Source organism: Phyllobates terribilis, unplaced genomic scaffold (genome assembly GCF_046119375.1).
Source record: "Phyllobates terribilis strain yellow unplaced genomic scaffold, ASM4611937v1 Scaffold_3__8_contigs__length_932513732, whole genome shotgun sequence".
In the NCBI taxonomy this organism is placed as follows: domain Eukaryota; kingdom Metazoa; phylum Chordata; class Amphibia; order Anura; family Dendrobatidae; genus Phyllobates; species Phyllobates terribilis.
The window spans coordinates 671,822,425-671,842,384 of NW_027362763.1; the positions used below are offsets into that span (position 1 = coordinate 671,822,425).

At 43.1% G+C, this 19,960-nt stretch overlaps 1 protein-coding gene across 1 annotated transcript in view; it reads right to left on the reverse strand.

The window, feature by feature from the left end:
- ALK (ALK receptor tyrosine kinase) overlaps positions 1-19,960 on the reverse strand; it is a 1,279,208-nt gene that overhangs the window by 33,197 nt on the left and 1,226,051 nt on the right. The window contains exons 21-24 of the mRNA XM_073671793.1: positions 15,952-16,039; positions 9,414-9,478; positions 9,021-9,150; positions 479-576 (exon numbers count right to left, since the gene is read on the reverse strand). Coding sequence (XP_073527894.1) covers positions 479-576; positions 9,021-9,150; positions 9,414-9,478; positions 15,952-16,039 — 381 coding nt within the window. The remainder of the gene's footprint in view (positions 1-478; positions 577-9,020; positions 9,151-9,413; positions 9,479-15,951; positions 16,040-19,960) is intronic.

Consider the following 19,960-nt stretch of genomic DNA (forward strand, 5'->3'; position numbering starts at 1 on the left):
GCCTTTCCAAATCAAGTCCTATCAGTTTAATTAAACACAGCTGGACTCCAATGAAGGAGTAGAACCATCTCAAGGAGGATCACAAGGAAATGGACAGCATGTGACTTACATATGGGTGTGTGAGCAAAGGGTCTGAATACTTATGACTATGGGATATTTCAGTTTTTCTTTTTTAATAAATTTGCAAAAATTTCTACATTTCTGTTTTTTTTCAGTCAAGATGGGGTGCAGAGTGTACATTAGTGAGGAAAAAAATGAACCTTTTAGAATTTACCAAATGGCTGCAATGAAACAAAGAGTGAAAAATGAAAAGGGGTCTGAATACTTTCCGTACCCACTATATATATAATACCGCCATATGATAAAAATTTGATAGCATCTTACAGTGTGCACGTAACAATACCACAGTAACATTGTTACCAACAGCTCGAATAACAACACTAAACATGCCCTGCTGAAGAAACCTTTCTGCAGGTACCTGTGAATAAAGTGGTTCTCCTCCAGATACTGACAGCCATTGGCTATATCATGAGCCACGTTCAGCAGGTCCGTCATGGTAAGAGAAGATGGCTGGTTCTAGAGAGAAATAAAGGATGGGAAAAGTGAAAGAATGACAGAAAATATAGAAAAAACAATTACAATGATGCAAAATTTACTTTATAAAACAAAAGAGAAAATAAAGAATAAAAAGATCAATTGTACTGTACAGTGTATAAGAATATAACTACTATAATGCTGCCCCTATGTGCAAGAATATAACTACTATAATACTGCTCCTATGTACAAGAATACAATTACTATAATACTGCTCCTATGTACAAGAATATAACTACTATAATACTGCTCCTATGTACAAGAATATAACTACAATAATACTGCCCCCTATGTACAAGAATATAACTACTATAATACTGCCCCCTGTGCACAAGAATATAACTACTATAATACTGCTCCATATGTACAAGAATATAACTACTATAATACTGCCCCCTATGTACAGGAATATAACTACTATAATACTGCCCCCTATGTACAAGAATATAACTACTATAATACTGCCCCTATGTACAAGTATATAACTACTATAATACTGCCCCTATGTACAAGTATATAACTACTATAATACTACTCCTATGTACAAGAATATAACTACTATAATATTGTACTTTATGTATAAGAATATAACTACTATAATACTGCTCCTATGTACAGGAATATAACTACTATAATACTGCTCCTATGTACAAGAATATAACTACTATAGTACTGCCCCCTATGTACAGGAATATAACTACTATAATACTGCCCCCTATGTACAAGAATATAACTACTATAATACTGCCCCTATGTACAAGTATATAACTACTATAATACTACTCCTATGTACAAGAATATAACTACTATAATATTGTACTTTATGTATAAGAATATAACTACTATAATACTGCCCCTATGTACAAGAATATAACTACTATAATATTGTACTTTATGTATAAGAATATAACTACTATAATACTGCCCCTATGTACAAGTATATAACTACTATAATACTACTCCTATGTACAAGAATATAACTACTATAATATTGTACTTTATGTATAAGAATATAACTACTATAATACTGCCCCTATGTACAAGAGTATAACTACTATAATACTGCTCCTATGTACAAGAATATAACTACTATAATACTGCCCCCTATGTATAAGAATATAACTACTATAATACTGCCCCTATACACAAGAATATAACTACTATAATACTGCCCCTATGTACAAGTATATAACTACTATAATACTACTCCTATGTACAAGAATATAACTACTATAATATTGTACTTTATGTATAAGAATATAACTACTATAATACTGCCCCTATGTACAAGAGTATAACTACTATAATACTGCTCCTATGTACAAGAATACAATTACTATAATACTGCCCCCTGTGCACAAGAATATAACTACTATAATACTGCCCCTATGTACAAGAATATAACTACTATAATACTGTCCCCTATGTACAAGAATATAACTACTATAATACTGCCCCTATGTACAAGAGTATAACTACTATAATACTGCTCCTATATACAAGAATATAACTACTATAATACTGCCCCCTATGTACAGGAATATAACTACTATAATACTGCCCCCTATGTACAAGAATATAACTACTATAATACTGCCCCTATGTACAAGTATATAACTACTATAATACTACTCCTATGTACAAGAATATAACTACTATAATATTGTACTTTATGTATAAGAATATAACTACTATAATACTGCCCCTATGTACAAGAATATAACTACTATAATATTGTACTTTATGTATAAAAATATAACTACTATAATACTGCCCCTATGTACAAGTATATAACTACTATAATACTACTCCTATGTACAAGAATATAACTACTATAATATTGTACTTTATGTATAAGAATATAACTACTATAATACTGCCCCTATGTACAAGTATATAACTACTATAATACTACTCCTATGTACAAGAATATAACTACTATAATATTGTACTTTATGTATAAGAATATAACTACTATAATACTGCCCCTATGTACAAGAGTATAACTACTATAATACTGCTCCTATGTACAAGAATATAACTACTATAATACTGCCCCCTATGTACAGGAATATAACTACTATAATACTGCCCCCTGTGCACAAGAATATAACTACTATAATACTGCCCCTATGTACAAGTATATAACTACTATAATACTACTCCTATGTACAAGAATATAACTACTATAATATTGTACTTTATGTATAAGAATATAACTACTATAATACTGCCCCTATGTACAAGAATATAACTACTATAATACTGCCCCTATGTACAAGTATATAACTACTATAATACTGCCCCTATGTACAAGAATATACCTACTATAATATTGTACTTTATGTATAAGAATATAACTGCTATAATACTGCCCCCTATGTACAAGAATATAACTACTATAATACTGCCCCCTATGTACAGGAATATAACTACTATAATACTGCCCCCTATGTACAAGAATATAACTACTATAATACTGCCCCCTATGTACAAGAATATAACTACTATAATATTGCCCCTATGTACAAGAATATAACTACTATAATACTGCTCCTATGTACAAGAATATAACTACTATAATACTGCCCCCTATGTACAAGAATATAACTACTATAATACTGCTCCTATGTACAAGAATATAACTACTATATTACTGCCCCTATGTACAAGAATATAACTACTATAATACTGCCCCTATGTACAAGAATATAACTACTATAATACTGCCCCTATGTACAAGAATATAGCTACTATAATACTGTTCCCTATGTACAAGAATATAACTACTATAATACTGCCCCCTATATACAAGAATATAACTACTATAATACTGCTCCTATGTACAAGAATATAACTACTATAATACTGCTCCCTATGTACAAGAATATAACTACTATAATACTGCTTCTATGTACAAGAATATAACTACTATAATACTGCCCCCTATGTACAAGAATATAACTACTATAATACTGACCCCTATGTACAAGAATATAACTACTATAATATTGTACTTTATGTATAAGAACTGCCCCAATGTGTCGATATAGAGGATACATTTGGTGGTAAGAAACTTCAGGTTCTCTTTTCTACAGTGTGTCTGATTTCGGTAGATTGTGAGATCCGTTTCTCGCGCGGTTGTTGGAGGGATTGTCCATTAGTTACTTTCCTATTAGTATCTTATCAGATGGAGATGAGTTTTGGAAACAGAGAAGATGGGGCGGGTGATGTATGATGTCTGTGAGATAAACAGGATAGAATGTGATGTTCTGACTGCGGAACGTTCTTCTCTTTCACTGCTGCCGCTGCACTAATGTGCTTGAAAGGAGAAAAAGATGGAGGCTGCTTCCACTGAAGACTATTTATGAGAGTAATTCCCTCTGACAATGCTATTCTGACAGTCTGACAAAGATTACAGGACAAGCCGAGGAGCAGCAGAAGGAGAATTTTATATATATATCTTTTATATATTTTCTTGGAACATAAAAAAAAAATTCTTTCTTCCAGGTCATACAGAGCCGGACGGCTGCCAATGTTCAGACTGCAGAATCGTGGGTAAGGGGTCAAGGATTTGTCTGTATGTTCAGATGCTCCGGTTTTATAATTCTCTCTTTTTACTACTAATTGTATTGGTACCACGTTTCTTTATGAAAACAGCACAGATAGTACTGCCTCCTTGCCTCTTCTTGTATGTTGTGTAGTTACAGATAGTACTGCCTCCTTGCCTCTTCTTGTATGTTGTGTAGTTACAGATAGTACTGCCTCCTTGCCTCTTCTTGCATGTTGTGTAGGTACAGATAGTACTGCCTCCTTGCCTCTTCTTGTATGTTGTGTAGTTACAGATAGTACTGCCTCTTTGCCTCTTCTTGTATGTTGTGTAGGTACAGATAGTACTGCCCCCTAGTCTCTTCTTGTATGTTGTGTAGGTACAGATAGTACTGCCTCCTTGTCTCTTGTATGTTGTGTAGGTACAGATAGTACTGCCTCCTTGCCTCTTCTTGTATGTTGTGTAGGTACAGATAGTACTGCCTCTTTGCCTCTTCTTGTATGTTGTGTAGTTACAGATAGTACTGCCTCCTTGCCTCTTCTTGTATGTTGTGTAGTTACAGATAGTACTGCCTCCTTGCCTCTTCTTGCATGTTGTGTAGGTACAGATAGTACTGCCTCCTTGCCTCTTCTTGTATGTTGTGTAGTTACAGATAGTACTGCCTCTTTGCCTCTTCTTGTATGTTGTGTAGTTACAGATAGTACTGCCTCCTTGCCTCTTCTTGTATGTTGTGTAGTTACAGATAGTACTGCCTCCTTGCCTCTTCTTGTATGTTGTGTAGTTACAGATAGTACTGCCTCCTTGCCTCTTCTTGCATGTTGTGTAGGTACAGATAGTACTGCCTCCTTGCCTCTTCTTGTATGTTGTGTAGTTACAGATAGTACTGCCTCTTTGCCTCTTCTTGTATGTTGTGTAGGTACAGATAGTACTGCCCCCTAGTCTCTTCTTGTATGTTGTGTAGGTACAGATAGTACTGCCTCCTTGTCTCTTGTATGTTGTGTAGGTACAGATAGTACTGCCTCCTTGCCTCTTCTTGTATGTTGTGTAGGTACAGATAGTACTGCCTCTTTGCCTCTTCTTGTATGTTGTGTAGTTACAGATAGTACTGCCTCCTTGCCTCTTCTTGTATGTTGTGTAGTTACAGATAGTACTGCCTCCTTGCCTCTTCTTGCATGTTGTGTAGGTACAGATAGTACTGCCTCCTTGCCTCTTCTTGTATGTTGTGTAGTTACAGATAGCACTGCCTCTTTGCCTCTTCTTGTATGTTGTGTAGTTACAGATAGTACTGCCTCCTTGCCTCTTCTTGTATGTTGTGTAGTTACAGATAGTACTGCCTCCTTGCCTCTTCTTGTATGTTGTGTAGTTACAGATAGTACTGCCTCCTTGCCTCTTCTTGCATGTTGTGTAGGTACAGATAGTACTGCCTCCTTGCCTCTTCTTGTATGTTGTGTAGTTACAGATAGTACTGACTCTTTGCCTCTTCTTGTATGCTGTGTAGGTACAGATAGTACTGCCCCCTAGTCTCTTCTTGTATGTTGTATAGGTACAGATAGTACTGCCTCCTTGTCTCTTGTATGTTGTGTAGGTACAGATAGTACTGCCCCCTTGTCTCTTCTAGTATGTTGTGTAGGTACAGATAGTACTGCCCCCTTGTCTCTTCTTGTATGTTGTGTAGGTACAGATATTACTGCCCCCTTGTCTCTTCTTGTATGTTGTGTAGGTACAGATAGTACTTCCTCCTTGTCTCTACTTGTATGTTGTGTAGGTACAGATAGTACTTCCTCCTTGTCTCTACTTGTATGTTGTGTAGGTACAGATAGTACTGCCTCCTTGTCTCTACTTGTATGTTGTGTAGGTACAGATAGTACTGCCTCCTTGTCTCTACTTGTATGTTGTGTAGGTACAGATAGTACTTCCTCCTTGTCTCTACTTGTATGTTGTGTAGGTACAGATAGTACTGCCTCCTTGATTCTTCTTGGAAATGTTATAGACAGAGATAACACAGATAATACTTTTTATTCTTCTTTGTGTCTCATTGTAAATAAGCTAGATGCAGATATCACGGCCTTTTGTGTCGTCCTATAAATTATGTTGGCATAGCTAGTGCTGCTTCACCAGATACTGATGATGGAGGTGACAGGCGGTCACCAGATACTGATGATGAAGGTGACGGGCGGTCACCAGATACTGATGATGGAGGTGACGGGCAGTCACCAGATACTGATGATGGAGGTGATGGGCGGTCACCAGATACTGATGATGGAGGTGACGGGCAGTCACCAGATACTGATGATGGAGGCGACGGGCAGTCACCAGATACTAATGATGGAGGCGACGGGCGGTCACAAGATACTGATGATGGAGGTGACAGGCGGTCACCAGATACTGATGATGAAGGTGACGGGCAGTCACCAGATACTGATAATGGAGGCCTCAGGTGGTTACCAGATATGGATGATGGAGGCAACAAGCGGTCACCAGATACTGATGATGGAGGCAACGGGTGGTCACCAGATACTGATGATGGAGGTGACGGGCGGTCACCAGATACTGATGATGGAGGTGACGGGCGGTCACCAGATACTGATGATGGAGGTGACAGGCGGTCACCAGATACTGATGATGGAGGTGACGGGCGGTCAATAGATACTGATGATGGAGGTGACGGGCGCTCATCAGATACTGATGATGGAGGAGACGGGCGGTCACCAGATACTGATGATAGAGGTAACAGGCGGTCACCAGATACTGATGATGGAAGCGACGGGCGGTCACCAGATACTGATGATGGAGGTGACAGGCGGTCACCAGATACTGATGATGGAGGCGACGGGCGGTCACCAGATTCTGATGATGGTGGGGACGGGCGGTCACCAGATACTGATGATGGAGGCGACGGGCGGCCACCAGATACTGATGATGGAGGTGATGGGCGGTCACCAGATACTGATGATGGAGGTGACGGGCAGTCACCAGATACTGATGACAGAGGTGACGGGCAGTCACCAGATACTGATGACAGAGGTGACGGGCAGTCACCAGATACTGATGACAGAGGTGACGGGTGGTCACCAGATACTGATGATGGAGGTGACGGGCGGTCACCAGATACTGATGATGGAGGCGACGGGCGGTCACAAGATACTGATGATGGAGGTGACGGGCGGTCACAAGATACTGATGATGGAGGTGACAGGCGGTCACCAGATACTGATGATGGAGGTGACGGGCGGTCACCAGATACTGATGATGGAGGTGACGGGCGGTCACCAGATACTGATGATGGAGGTGACGGGCAGTCACCAGATACTGATGATGGAGGTGACGGGCGGTCACCAGATACTGATGATGGAGGCGACGGGCGGTCACCAGATACTGATGATGGAGGTGACGGGCGGTCACCAGATACTGATGATGGAGGTGACAGGCGGCCACCAGATACTGATGATGGAGGTGATGGGCGGTCACCAGATACTGATGATGGAGGTGACGGGCAGTCACCAGATACTGATGACAGAGGTGACGGGCAGTCACCAGATACTGATGACAGAGGTGACGGGCAGTCACCAGATACTGATGACAGAGGTGACGGGTGGTCACCAGATACTGATGATGGAGGTGACGGGCGGTCACCAGATACTGATGATGGAGGTGACGGGCAGTCACCAGATACTGATGATGGAGGTGACGGGCGGTCACAAGATACTGATGATGGAGGTGACAGGCGGTCACCAGATACTGATGATGGAGGTGACGGGCGGTCACCAGATACTGATGATGGAGGTGACGGGCGGTCACCAGATACTGATGATGGAGGTGACGGGCAGTCACCAGATACTGATGATGGAGGTGACGGGCGGTCACCAGATACTGATGATGGAGGCGACGGGCGGTCACCAGATACTGATGATGGAGGTGACGGGCGGTCACCAGATACTGATGATGGAGGTGACAGGCGGTCACCAGATACTGATGATGGAGGTGACGGGCGGTCACCAGATACTGATGATGGAGGTGACGGGCGGTCACCAGATACTGATGATGGAGGTGACGGGCAGTCACCAGATACTGATGACAGAGGTGACGGGCAGTCACCAGATACTGATGACAGAAGTGACGGGTGGTCACCAGATACTGATGATGGAGGTGACGGGCGGTCACCAGATACTGATGATGGAGGCGACGGGCGGTCACAAGATACTGATGATGGAGGTGACAGGCGGTCACCAGATACTGATGATGGAGGTGACGGGCGGTCACCAGATACTGATGATGGAGGTGACGGGCGGTCACCAGATACTGATGATGGAGGTGACAGGCAGTCACCAGATACTGATGGGATTTACATTTCTCTTTTATTCATTTATTTAGCATTTTGGTAATTGATGTTATAAACTATTAACACTTTTGCTTATGAAAGCTTCTTCTTTCTTTGCAGCATTTTCTCCACACCTGCCTAAAACATTTGCTCAGGACTATAAGTACAGAGAGTTCTGCCTCCGTGTACATCATTAAGGTACTGATAATGCTGTAAATGGTGTAGGCACAGACAGTGCTGCCTCCCTTGTTTCCCCATGTACAGTATGCATATAGATATAGTACTGCCAGTCTCTGTGTAAATAATGCTGGCACAGATCGTTCTGACTCCTAGTCTCTACATTTAGGTACAGATAGTGCTGCCGGCCTGTAACTTCGTATAAATTGCACATCAAAATTTGACTGGTAACTTTTATAGTTTTGTTGCTGTCTATTAATATATACTTAAAGGGGTATTCCCCCCTCTGACATATATGGCACATCAATAGGATATATCTCTTAAAGGTATACAACTGTCCTAAATGTAGCATTTCCAATCCCATAGTCGTGCTGCTCTCACCAGTCTTGGTCGCGTCTGTCGGAGAAACGACTTCAGGTCTCCACCGGCCATCAGTTCCAGCAGGATAAAGCGGGGCAAGGCCTGTAAGCTGACTCCGATGCATCGCACGATGTTCTGGTGGTTGAATTTACTGCGGAGGAAAACAGAATCCTGTCCTCAGAGCAATGGTCACTTTCCTTCCCCCTTTTCTTCTGGGCAGCAGCAAGTGATACATATGTTACACCCCCAGCCATATAACTGCGCTAAATGGAGTCCCCCTTTAAAAAATGTTTTAAAGGGGACTGTTCACAAAGGCTTCTATCAGATGCCTTTAAAAGGTTACATATTTGTCATCATTTAAAAGTTGCCCTGTCTCACAATATCTTCACTTTATCAAAGTTTTGATGCCCTCACCTGATAATCAGCGCCTCCATAAGAAAGTCCAGTTCATCCTGCTCAGAGCAAACCTCCGGGAGAGTCTGGAAACGAGGAAAATAGATCACAAAGCGCTTTTTTTTTACCCCCATAAATTAACAGATCACACATTTTTACATTGGTTATTTTATGTGACAATGAAGATATTCCTGGTAATATCCCTGGTGGTCTAGGGTGATTTAGGGGTTCTTACCTAATAAAATCTGTGATGCTGGAGGAAGGTTACAGGGGAGGTTTAATATCAGGGCAGATATTGAACAGGTTAATACTTATTAGCCCTGGTGGTTCAGTGATGAACCCAATAAGACCCAAAGTTATCAGCAAATCATTTTTATAATATCTCTCGCTCTAACGATTTCATTTTATAATGTATCTCTATAGGGATCTAATGTTAGGTGTCACTGATAATATCCCAGGTGGTTAGGGGGTTAGTATCTAATATCCCTGTTGCTCTGGTAGAAATATGTAATTATTGGTGACTGGGATGGGTAATATCTATTATGTAGGGAAGCCTGGAGCAGAACGCCTATTAGTCCTGGTAGTTCAGTGATGAACCCCAAAAGATCTAAATTCCTCTGCCTAAGGAGAAATGATTTTGGGGTAATCTTAGTGTTAAAATCCCTGGTGGTCTAGAGGTTTATTTATATTACTCACTTATATAGCGCTATCATATTCCACAGCTTTACAGATATCATCATCGCTGTCCCCATCGGGGCTCACAATCTACATTCCCTATCAATCTTTGGAGTGTGGGAAGAAACCAGAGAACCCAGAGGAAACCCCCGCAAACACATGGAGACCATACTAATTCCTTGGTGGGATATCAACCTAGGATCCCAGTGTTGCAAGGCTAGGTTATGGGGTAATCCCTAATATCCTGGGAGATTATAGGTGAGTATCTATTAGTCCTGGTGGTTCAGTGATGAGCCCCAGAAGCTCCAAAGTTCTCTGCTAATCATGTTTATGTCTTTATAGGAGTTTAGACCTCTGAAACATTGCCATAGGGATAAATGATACTAGGGGTTAGTGATAATATTCCTGGTAGTCTAGAGGGGTTTAAGAATTATTACTTAATATCTCTGTTGCTTTGGTGGCAAATATATGATGCTCGGGGATGGAAATGGGTAATATCTATTATTTGGGGATGTCTGAAGCAAATTATCGGTTAACACCTATTAGTCCTGGTGTTTCAGAAAGTTCCAACATTCCCTACAAATCCTTTATGTTTATGGGGGTCAGAAATCTGATATACAGCCATTGGGATAGATTATTTTAGGGGTCAGAGATAATATTCCTGATAATATCCCTGGTGGTCTAGAGGGGTTAGCAGCACCTAATATTGGTGGTAAATCTATGATGCTTGAGGAATGTAATAAGTAATATAGAATATCTGGGGAGGTCTAGAACGTTAAAGATGAATATTTATTAGTCCTTGTGGGTCAGTGAGGAAATAATTTACAGAGAATTTTGAAACTATTTTTTATTATTTATTTCATAGGAGTCAAAACTTCAGGAGCCATAGAGATAAAGGATTTTAGGAGTCAGTGATTATATTCCTGGTGGCCTAGGGGATAGTGTATCATATATTTGTTGCTCTGGTGGTAAATTTGTGATATTAGGAGATGGGCATGGGTAACATCTAACATTTGGGGATGAGTCCTTCAGTTTAGTGTTTAACACCTATTAGCCCTGGTTGTTCAGGGGTGAGCCCAATTCCCTGCATATCATTGTTATTATACACCATATATCTCTATAGGGCTCAGAAGCCTTGGATAGAAGTGAAAAGTTCAAGTTGTCAGTAGCTCCCCCTAGTGGCGGCTGCAAGCAGAAAGATTTTTGCAACTGCAACCAGAAGGAAGGTGGGCCAAAAACAAAGCAAACCTCAGTCCACCCTGGCCAATAATTTTCCCCACGATAATCAGAACCATGAATATAACAATACAGAGCAAAATGCTTATATCACAGCAGAAAGTAACGCCTGGCTCTGTGTTTGCCCCTAATCCGTCACCTCCATAATCTTTACCCCGAGGATCTGTACTTTTCAAGGACTTTTCAGGACTGTGACCACGAAAGGTGAAGTCTGTCAAGAAATTATCCAAATTCCTGAGCTGAAACAACGCTGTTACGGTAAAACAGGCGCCGCGCCGGTGCTGAGTCGGCATCTACAGAATTCAATGTATCGACAGTCTGAGGACTTCAAAAAAGGCCGAACTGCTGACTTCCAAGACGCTCGGCGCGCACTTAATATTCAGGTTGATCACATCATCCTCTCATCAGCCGCCAGCGCCATCCATTACTTATTACTCTCTTGTCTCACACATTTCAGAAGGCCGCGGTGAAAAAAAACCCACAAATTAAAGGGGCACGTCCCTCATTTTCCCAAAAGATGTAGCAGAGCCACGTTTTTTTTGTGCAATGCTATCTTCCATTTTTTTTTTTATTTCTTCTTCCAAGAGCCATAACTTTTTTATCTTTCCATCCATAAAAAAGTACGAGGGCTTGTTTCTCGCAGGACCAGTTGTACTTTTGAATGACACCATGTGATGCACTGGAAAGCGCAAAAAAAAAAGAAATAAATCCACGTGCATTGAAATTGCAAAAAAAAAGTGCAATTCCACAATTGTTTTTTGTTTTCTTTTATGTACTATGTTCACTATACGGTAAAACTGACCTGACAATATGATTCTCCAGGTCAGAACGAGTGCGCAGACGCCAAACATGCAGAGTTTTTTTCTATTTAAGTGGTGAAAAAAAAAAATCTGAAATTTGTAAAAAAAAAAAAAAATAAAAAAATAAAAATTTTGCTTTTGTTGCCATTTTCCGAAACCTCTAACATTTTTTATTTTTTGTGATCTGGGGCCGGGTGAGGGCTTATTTTAAGTGGCCTGAGCTGATGAGTTTTTATTGATACCATATTCGGGTAGGTACGATGTTTTGATCGCCTCTTCTTGCATTTTATTGCAATGTTGTGGTTCTCTAAAAAAACGTAATTTTGTTTTTTGGATTTTTTTTTTCTTCTCACGCCGTTTACTGATCGGATTAATTTATTTTATATTTTGATAGACTGGACGTTTCTGAACGTGGCGATACCAAATATGTGTATTTTTGGATTTTTATTTCTTTATTTTCATTTTTTTCCCCCACTTTTTACTGCATTTAATAGTCCCCTTAGGGGACTTAAAGCTACAATCGTCCATTGGCTTGCGCTACACATAGCAGGGCGTCAACACTACTATGTCTAGCTAAAATCATGATCTCCTATGAATGCCAGCTAAACGCGGATAAAGGAGGATCGCAATGACAGGCACAGGGGTCATCAGCAGATCCATAGCAGCCCATTAACGGCCCGCGATCACGTCACAGGCGCCAAAGGATGCAAGGACTGACATGCCCCACTGCCGGCATGCATTTAATGCCACTGCCGGAGATTGACAGGTTAACAACTGCGGGGGAAAACCTCTGCTCCTCCCGCAAGTGTAAGAGGCAGATGATGGCTGAATAACACAGCCATCATCTGCCAGGAAAGATGCGGGTTCAGAGTGCAAGCATGCATCAAAGTCAGGGACACGACATATGATGTAAATGTGCGTCATATGTCGTGAAGGGGTTAAAAAGAACCCGTCGCCACACCTGATTTAATAAATACTTGTATCTTATAATTACACGCTGTGACGTCCCTTTGTTATTCCTCCTGGAAATTGATGAATAAATGGACCATTTATAAGGATTGTGTTTCTGAGAGCGTCAAGCAGTCATTGGACATTTTCAGGAATATTCTCTCCAAGTGTCAATTTATTAATGAATTTATAGGAAGAATAACAGAGGAACAGAGGTAAAAAAAAATATTGAGATAAATCAGAATTGGGATCTGATGAAGAATACAAGAGACATTTCAGGAGCGGTGACAGGTTCTCCAACTCCACCTCCATAAAAGCATCTTCCGATTACATGCTGATCACAGGTCGCCCTGCTGCTCTAATATCTGCGCGGGAACCTGCCATAAGGTGTTCAGTTTCCCTGCAGCGCCACCACAGGAGAACTGAAGTATTACACCGTTTGCACTGAAAACAATGGATGCGCAGGGTCCTCCAGAGCACTTTGACTAATAGTTAATGATTCTCCATTGAAGAGACTTTTCTAATTAGGTATATAATATGGGATTTGCTTAAATCTCTAAGTTGGAAATCATCAACAAGTTGCTTCTGACAGATTCTGCCTCTGAAATCTGAAAAGACCTAATATTTTTTTTTATATTTTACAACTGAGGATTTGTTACAATTGCAGCCTGCCTCCAGTCCAGACTGATACACCGACCTCCACTGATACAATCTATGACTTGTGATGTTTCTTCTACAGACAACTGGATGCAATTGTAACGAAAGCTCAGCTGTGAGAGGTTTTGGGTGTGCAGCTTCGTAGATTTAGACAAGAATTTTTCCAATTTAATGGCATCAAGCAGAAATTAGCGCACGAAGGCCCAGATTCATCATTTTTGTTTCACCTTTTTATTCCATAAAAGTTTGGGTTTTAGGTATTTTTATTTTTGCACCAAATTCTTTACGTTTTTGTGCCATTTTTACAATAGTTTTTTTTTGTTTGCTCAGTAATGTGTCCGTGATATTGGATATCCAGATGTTTTTTTATAAATAATTAATTGCAACTTTTCAAAATATTGCAACATTTTTTATTTTTAAGTAAAAAAAATCATATTTTTCTTCACCCGACATTTTAAAGCTTCTTGAAAGTATCGTGCAAATGAACAGATGTTTTTTTTAAATTAAACATCGTGCGCTGTTTCGACGAATTCGGCGCAAAGTCCAACAGCGAAATATAAAAAGACAGAACATTTCTTTAAAAAAATGCAATTGATGAATTGGGACCAAAGTCTATTGGAGAGTTGCAGAACTTTCCATTATACGATGATCAGCCATAAAACTGTTTCGAGTCCTTGGGCCTATAACTTTATATTGGTTCAGAGTTGTTACTTAGGGCTCGGGATCTGTTTTACAGCCGTCTTCTGGTTCTTTTACTATATAGATATATTTTGCAGGGTCGGTTTTATGCCTTCTGTTTGGAGAATAATGAAGCGACGCCGCGCTGCACTTGTATCAATTATTTGTAAACTTGTAAAAGTAAAATAAAAAAGTTTCATCAGAGGAAAAAAATAACTCCCCCCGTCTCCTGCTTCTCAGACACCGACATGAAGAGAATGGAGAAGTGGCGCGCACCTGCAGAAATCTTCACAAGATTTAAGATGTCTCAGAAAGGACGGTTTACGAGTCGGCTCTAAGCTTCCGGAATCACGTCAATGTAGCAAGAAAGCAGTAATGGATGGCTCCGGTGTATCGCTGTTTTATGGAAGATCTTGGACCTCTAACTACTTTAATCAAAAGGAACTGACAATCAGCAATGTGTCCGGCTCGGCTCGGACCGACTTATGTCTAAATTTATTGTTCAAGGAATTGGTTCTCAAAATAAGCTGTCAATCAAAGCTCAGAGCAAAAGAGAAAAAAAACAACAACTTTGTATCTTTTGTCTATCTCCTAAGTAATGATCTGGTGTTACCTTGTTGCTGATTTACTCTATAAGAAAGACCAGGTTAAAAAGGTCATAAAAAAAGTGAGTCTCAGTAAATAAAGTTGTTGATTTGCCCTTTTCTGTCAAATTGCTACAAATGTTATTCAGCCATTTCTTAAAGAGTAACAAAAGTTTACTTTTTATTTAATTATTGATCAACCTTTGCAAAGTTCTGAATTTCTTGCTTCCTTCTGTCTCCAATACCGTCTGAAAAGTGCTGGTTTAACTGCCCGGTTCATGATCTTTTACAAGCTGCTTTGATCTGCTGCTCTTGCAAAAAATCCATTCTCCAAGCAGTCTTCCTGTCTGAGCACGGGGGACGGGAGGAGAGAAACTCACAAAGCTTGAGTGTTTGCAAATAGTGTTCGACTATGGATTTTTTCTAGAGCAGCAGTTCAAAGCAGCTTGTAAAAGCTAGATGGTCAGCTTTGAAAACGATTCTGCCACCCAATGGTTGTGATGTGAGCTGCGACTATTATAACTTCTGCCACCCCAACCACCAGTGCCAACAGCTGCCTGGCGGAAAGTACAGCGCTGACCGACGATGGATATTTCTGACAATGAACAAGATCGACCCCGGTATGGACACTATTTTTCTGTGATGGATTTTAGGACAATGTACAACAGACTTTAATTTAAAAAGATCATCCTCTAGGATAGACTTTTTGTAGCGATTTTGGGTTCTGCCTGGGAAGTTTCCTTGTCATGGACAATATGTCAAGTCGAGGAGAAGTCTATGGTCACTCGCAGGCTGCAAATTCACTTGAAAGCAGCAGTGAATGGAGCTCCGGATCGTGGAGCAGATTCTCTGTATGGGACGATCAGCAACCAATGGCCACAGGTCTGAGGACCTCGCTGCAGACCTTTCTGCTACCATCTTTATACTGCACATACAGGTAAGGAGTCATCATATAATCAATATCCCCCCGATATCACCTACCTTCACTGCAACCTTTAGGGGAGGGTCATTAGGAATGGACATTACTTGACCTTCATACACTTCTCCAAATGCCCCATGACCCAGACCTCTGCAAAATATAAAGGAGATAAAATAGTATTTTCCAATCATAGAGTTTGTTATGCACACGCCCGGGCTAGAGCGGCGTGTGCATGTGATTGGTAGTGATTCCACTGGACCGTGCCGGAGAGTGAATACCTGGAGGGGCGTAACTAAGTATCTGCCCGATCCGACCAGGGTCGCACGACGGCATACGACGCCAGAGCACCAAGGAGGAACCGAGCAGAGGGACCAGGTGCTACTCCAGGACAGACCCCGGACACGGCTGTTGACCCACACAGGGGAATACAGGAACAGACTGGTAGACTGGCACACAGACTGGGATGCAGGCAGGCGGATATGCAGGCAGGCGGGTATGCAGGCAGGCGGGCAGGCAGGCGGGTAAAGGTAAGCACAGATAGAGTGCAAACGGGGAGGCACTAGCAGGTAGGAACACAGGCGGGATAGGACCCAGTACACACTGGGACTCAGGAACAATACAGGCAGAGAGGTACAGGCAAGCACAACTAAAGTGCAGACAGGGCTGAGCAGGGAGGACAGGGCTCTGTTCACACTGAACAGACAGGAAGGGAAAGGCAGAGCCAGACACCCACAGGGTACTTGCAGTGAAGTAGCGAGTGGACCACAAACTCACAAACGGGAGTACAGAGACAACAGGCAGGAGTTAGGTACAAGTTCAGACTCTGCAGAAAAAGGAAGGGAACGGGCATAGAGGCAAAACAGGTAAAGGATAGGAGAGAGTTCAGACTGGAACTGAGTGTACGGAGGAGACCGACACTGCAGCGGGATACAGGAGCGGGTCTGGGAATACTGCCCCCAAAGAGGCGGGACGAACAGGCAAGGAGCGTGTTCAGACAGGACAGACAAGATACAGGACACAGTTCAGACACGGGAGCTGACACCGCAAGGCAGGAGAAATACAGGACTTAGTTCAGACACGGGAACTAATACCGTAAAGCAGGAGACATACAGGACTTAGTTCAGACACGGGAACTAATACCGTAAAGCAGGAGACATACAGGACACAGTTCAGACACGGGAGCTGACACCGCAAGGCAGGAGACATACAGGACTTAGTTCAGACACGGGAACTAATACCGTAAAGCAGGAGACATACAGGACACAGTTCAGACACGGGAGCTGACACCGCAAGGCAGGAGACATACAGGACTTAGTTCAGACACGGGAACTAATACCGTAAAGCAGGAGACATACAGGACACAGTTCAGACACGGGAGCTGACACCGCAAGGCAGGAAACATACAGGACTTAGTTCAGACAGGCCTGGAAACAAGCCTCCAGGAAAGGCGGACAGGGAAACAAAGACGGGACCTGGCACCTTCAGAGTGCAAGCACACACTGAAAGAAACACATATGCTCAGGCAGGGATAGAAGGGAGCTGCTGAGCTATATACCAAGTGTCAGACAGCAATAGGCTGAGGACGCACAAGGGGCGTGACCCACAGCAGGTACAAAGAGCAGGAAGTGATCGGGCGCCGCCCTTAAGCAGCAGAGACAGACACAGACACAAACAAGACAGCATGGAGGGAAGCCAGAGAGACATTCTGGACAGGAGATCAAGTGCGCGCTCCTGCACAGTGGGAGATGGACCACTATGCAAGGACGCCGTCAGGTATGTTACAGTACCTCCCCCCTTACGCCCCCTCTTCTTCAGGCCTGCCAGAATCTTCCGCAGGGAATTCGAGGACCAGTCGTTCACTGGGTTGGAGGGGGACAGAGACTTGAGGGTAATCTCTGCTTCGAGGTACATCTTGTCAAGCTCACAGGAAGAAATAGACGGGTTATCAGGTACAAGAAATAGGAAAGTCTCTGTCCATTCACCACCAGGTGGCACCCCGAAGGGTTCTAAACACAACTGGAGGTCCTCCGCCTGGTCGGAGGGGTGTAGAGACTCGGGAGTAACTTCTGCTTCGGAGAACACTAGGTCGGACTCACTGGAGGAAGCAGGCGAAGTATCAGGTACAGGAAATAGGAAAGTCTCTGTCCATTCACCACCAGGTGGCACCCCGAAGGGTTCTAAACACAACTGGAGGTCCTCCGCCTGGTCGGAGGGGTGTAGAGACTCGGGAGTAACTTCTGCTTCGGAGAACACTAGGTCGGACTCACTGGAGGAAGCAGGCGAGGTATCAGGTACAGGAAATAGGAAAGTCTCTGTCCATTCACCACCAGGTGGCACCCCGAAGGGTTCTAAACACAACTGGAGGTCCTCCGCCTGGTCGGAGGGGTGTAGAGACTCGGGAGTAATTTCTGCTTCGGAGAACACTAGGTCGGACTCACTGGAGGAAGCAGGCGAGGTATCGGGTACCGAGTAAAGGAAAGTCTCTGTCCATTCACCACCAGGTGGCACCCCGAAGGGTTCTAAACACAACTGGAGGTCCTCCGCCTGGTCGGAGGGGTGTAGAGACTCGGGAGTAACCTCTGCTTCGGAGTACACCAGGTTGGACTCACTGGACGAAGCGAGCGAGGTATCAGGTACAGAGTATAGGAGAGTCTCTGTCCTTTCGTTACCAGGTAGCACCCCGAAGGGTTCAGGAGGTCTCAGGGAGGACAGTCCCAGGCGTGACTGCTTGCCTCTAAGTCTAGCACGTCTGGACTGCCTCTTGAGGTTGGGAGAAGTATTCCGGAAAGCGTAGTCACCCTGTGAGGATTCTGGGTGGGCAGTAGTCTCATTGGGCTGGAGAACTATTACGCTACCCACACACATTACCCATTGGGGCTGCTCCGGGATATTGGGAAGTGAAGCTTCAGCAGGAGCCTCCGGGTTAGGATCATCGAAGACCATTAGAAAGGCCACCAGGAAGGCCATTAGGTCCCGGAGGATCGGATCCTGTGTCTCATATAGGGGGTTGATCCATTCCAAGGCATCCCCCGCCAGGTAAGACATAATAAAGGACACTTTAGCCCAATCGGAAGGAAAATAAAGAGGGTAGGCCTTAAAGTGTAGCATGCATTGCTCCACAAATGCACGACACTGTCTTGGATCCCCATAGTAACGTGGCGGATCCGCAGGAACGAGAGCTGATAGATCCATCTGGACGGTGCGTAATTCGCCTGGAACTCAGCTAAGGGAAAAAAAATTTATTTATTTATTTTAATGCAAGTCTTCGCTGGAAACTTCTCAGAGAGCGAAGGCCGTGGGGCTCAACGGGAACCATGGCCTGAGCATGCTGTTATGCACACGCCCGGGCTAGAGCGGCGTGTGCATGTGATTGGTAGTGATTCCACTGGACCGTGCCGGAGAGTGAATACCTGGAGGGGCGTAACTAAGTATCTGCCCGATCCGACCAGGGTCGCACGACGGCATACGACGCCAGAGCACCAAGGAGGAACCGAGCAGAGGGACCAGGTGCTACTCCAGGACAGACCCCGGACACGGCTGTTGACCCACACAGGGGAATACAGGAACAGACTGGTAGACTGGCACACAGACTGGGATGCAGGCAGGCGGATATGCAGGCAGGCGGGTATGCAGGCAGGCGGGCAGGCAGGCGGGTAAAGGTAAGCACAGATAGAGTGCAAACGGGGAGGCACTAGCAGGTAGGAACACAGGCGGGATAGGACCCAGTACACACTGGGACTCAGGAACAATACAGGCAGAGAGGTACAGGCAAGCACAACTAAAGTGCAGACAGGGCTGAGCAGGGAGGACAGGGCTCTGTTCACACTGAACAGACAGGAAGGGAAAGGCAGAGCCAGACACCCACAGGGTACTTGCAGTGAAGTAGCGAGTGGACCACAAACTCACAAACGGGAGTACAGAGACAACAGGCAGGAGTTAGGTACAAGTTCAGACTCTGCAGAAAAAGGAAGGGAACGGGCATAGAGGCAAAACAGGTAAAGGATAGGAGAGAGTTCAGACTGGAACTGAGTGTACGGAGGAGACCGACACTGCAGCGGGATACAGGAGCGG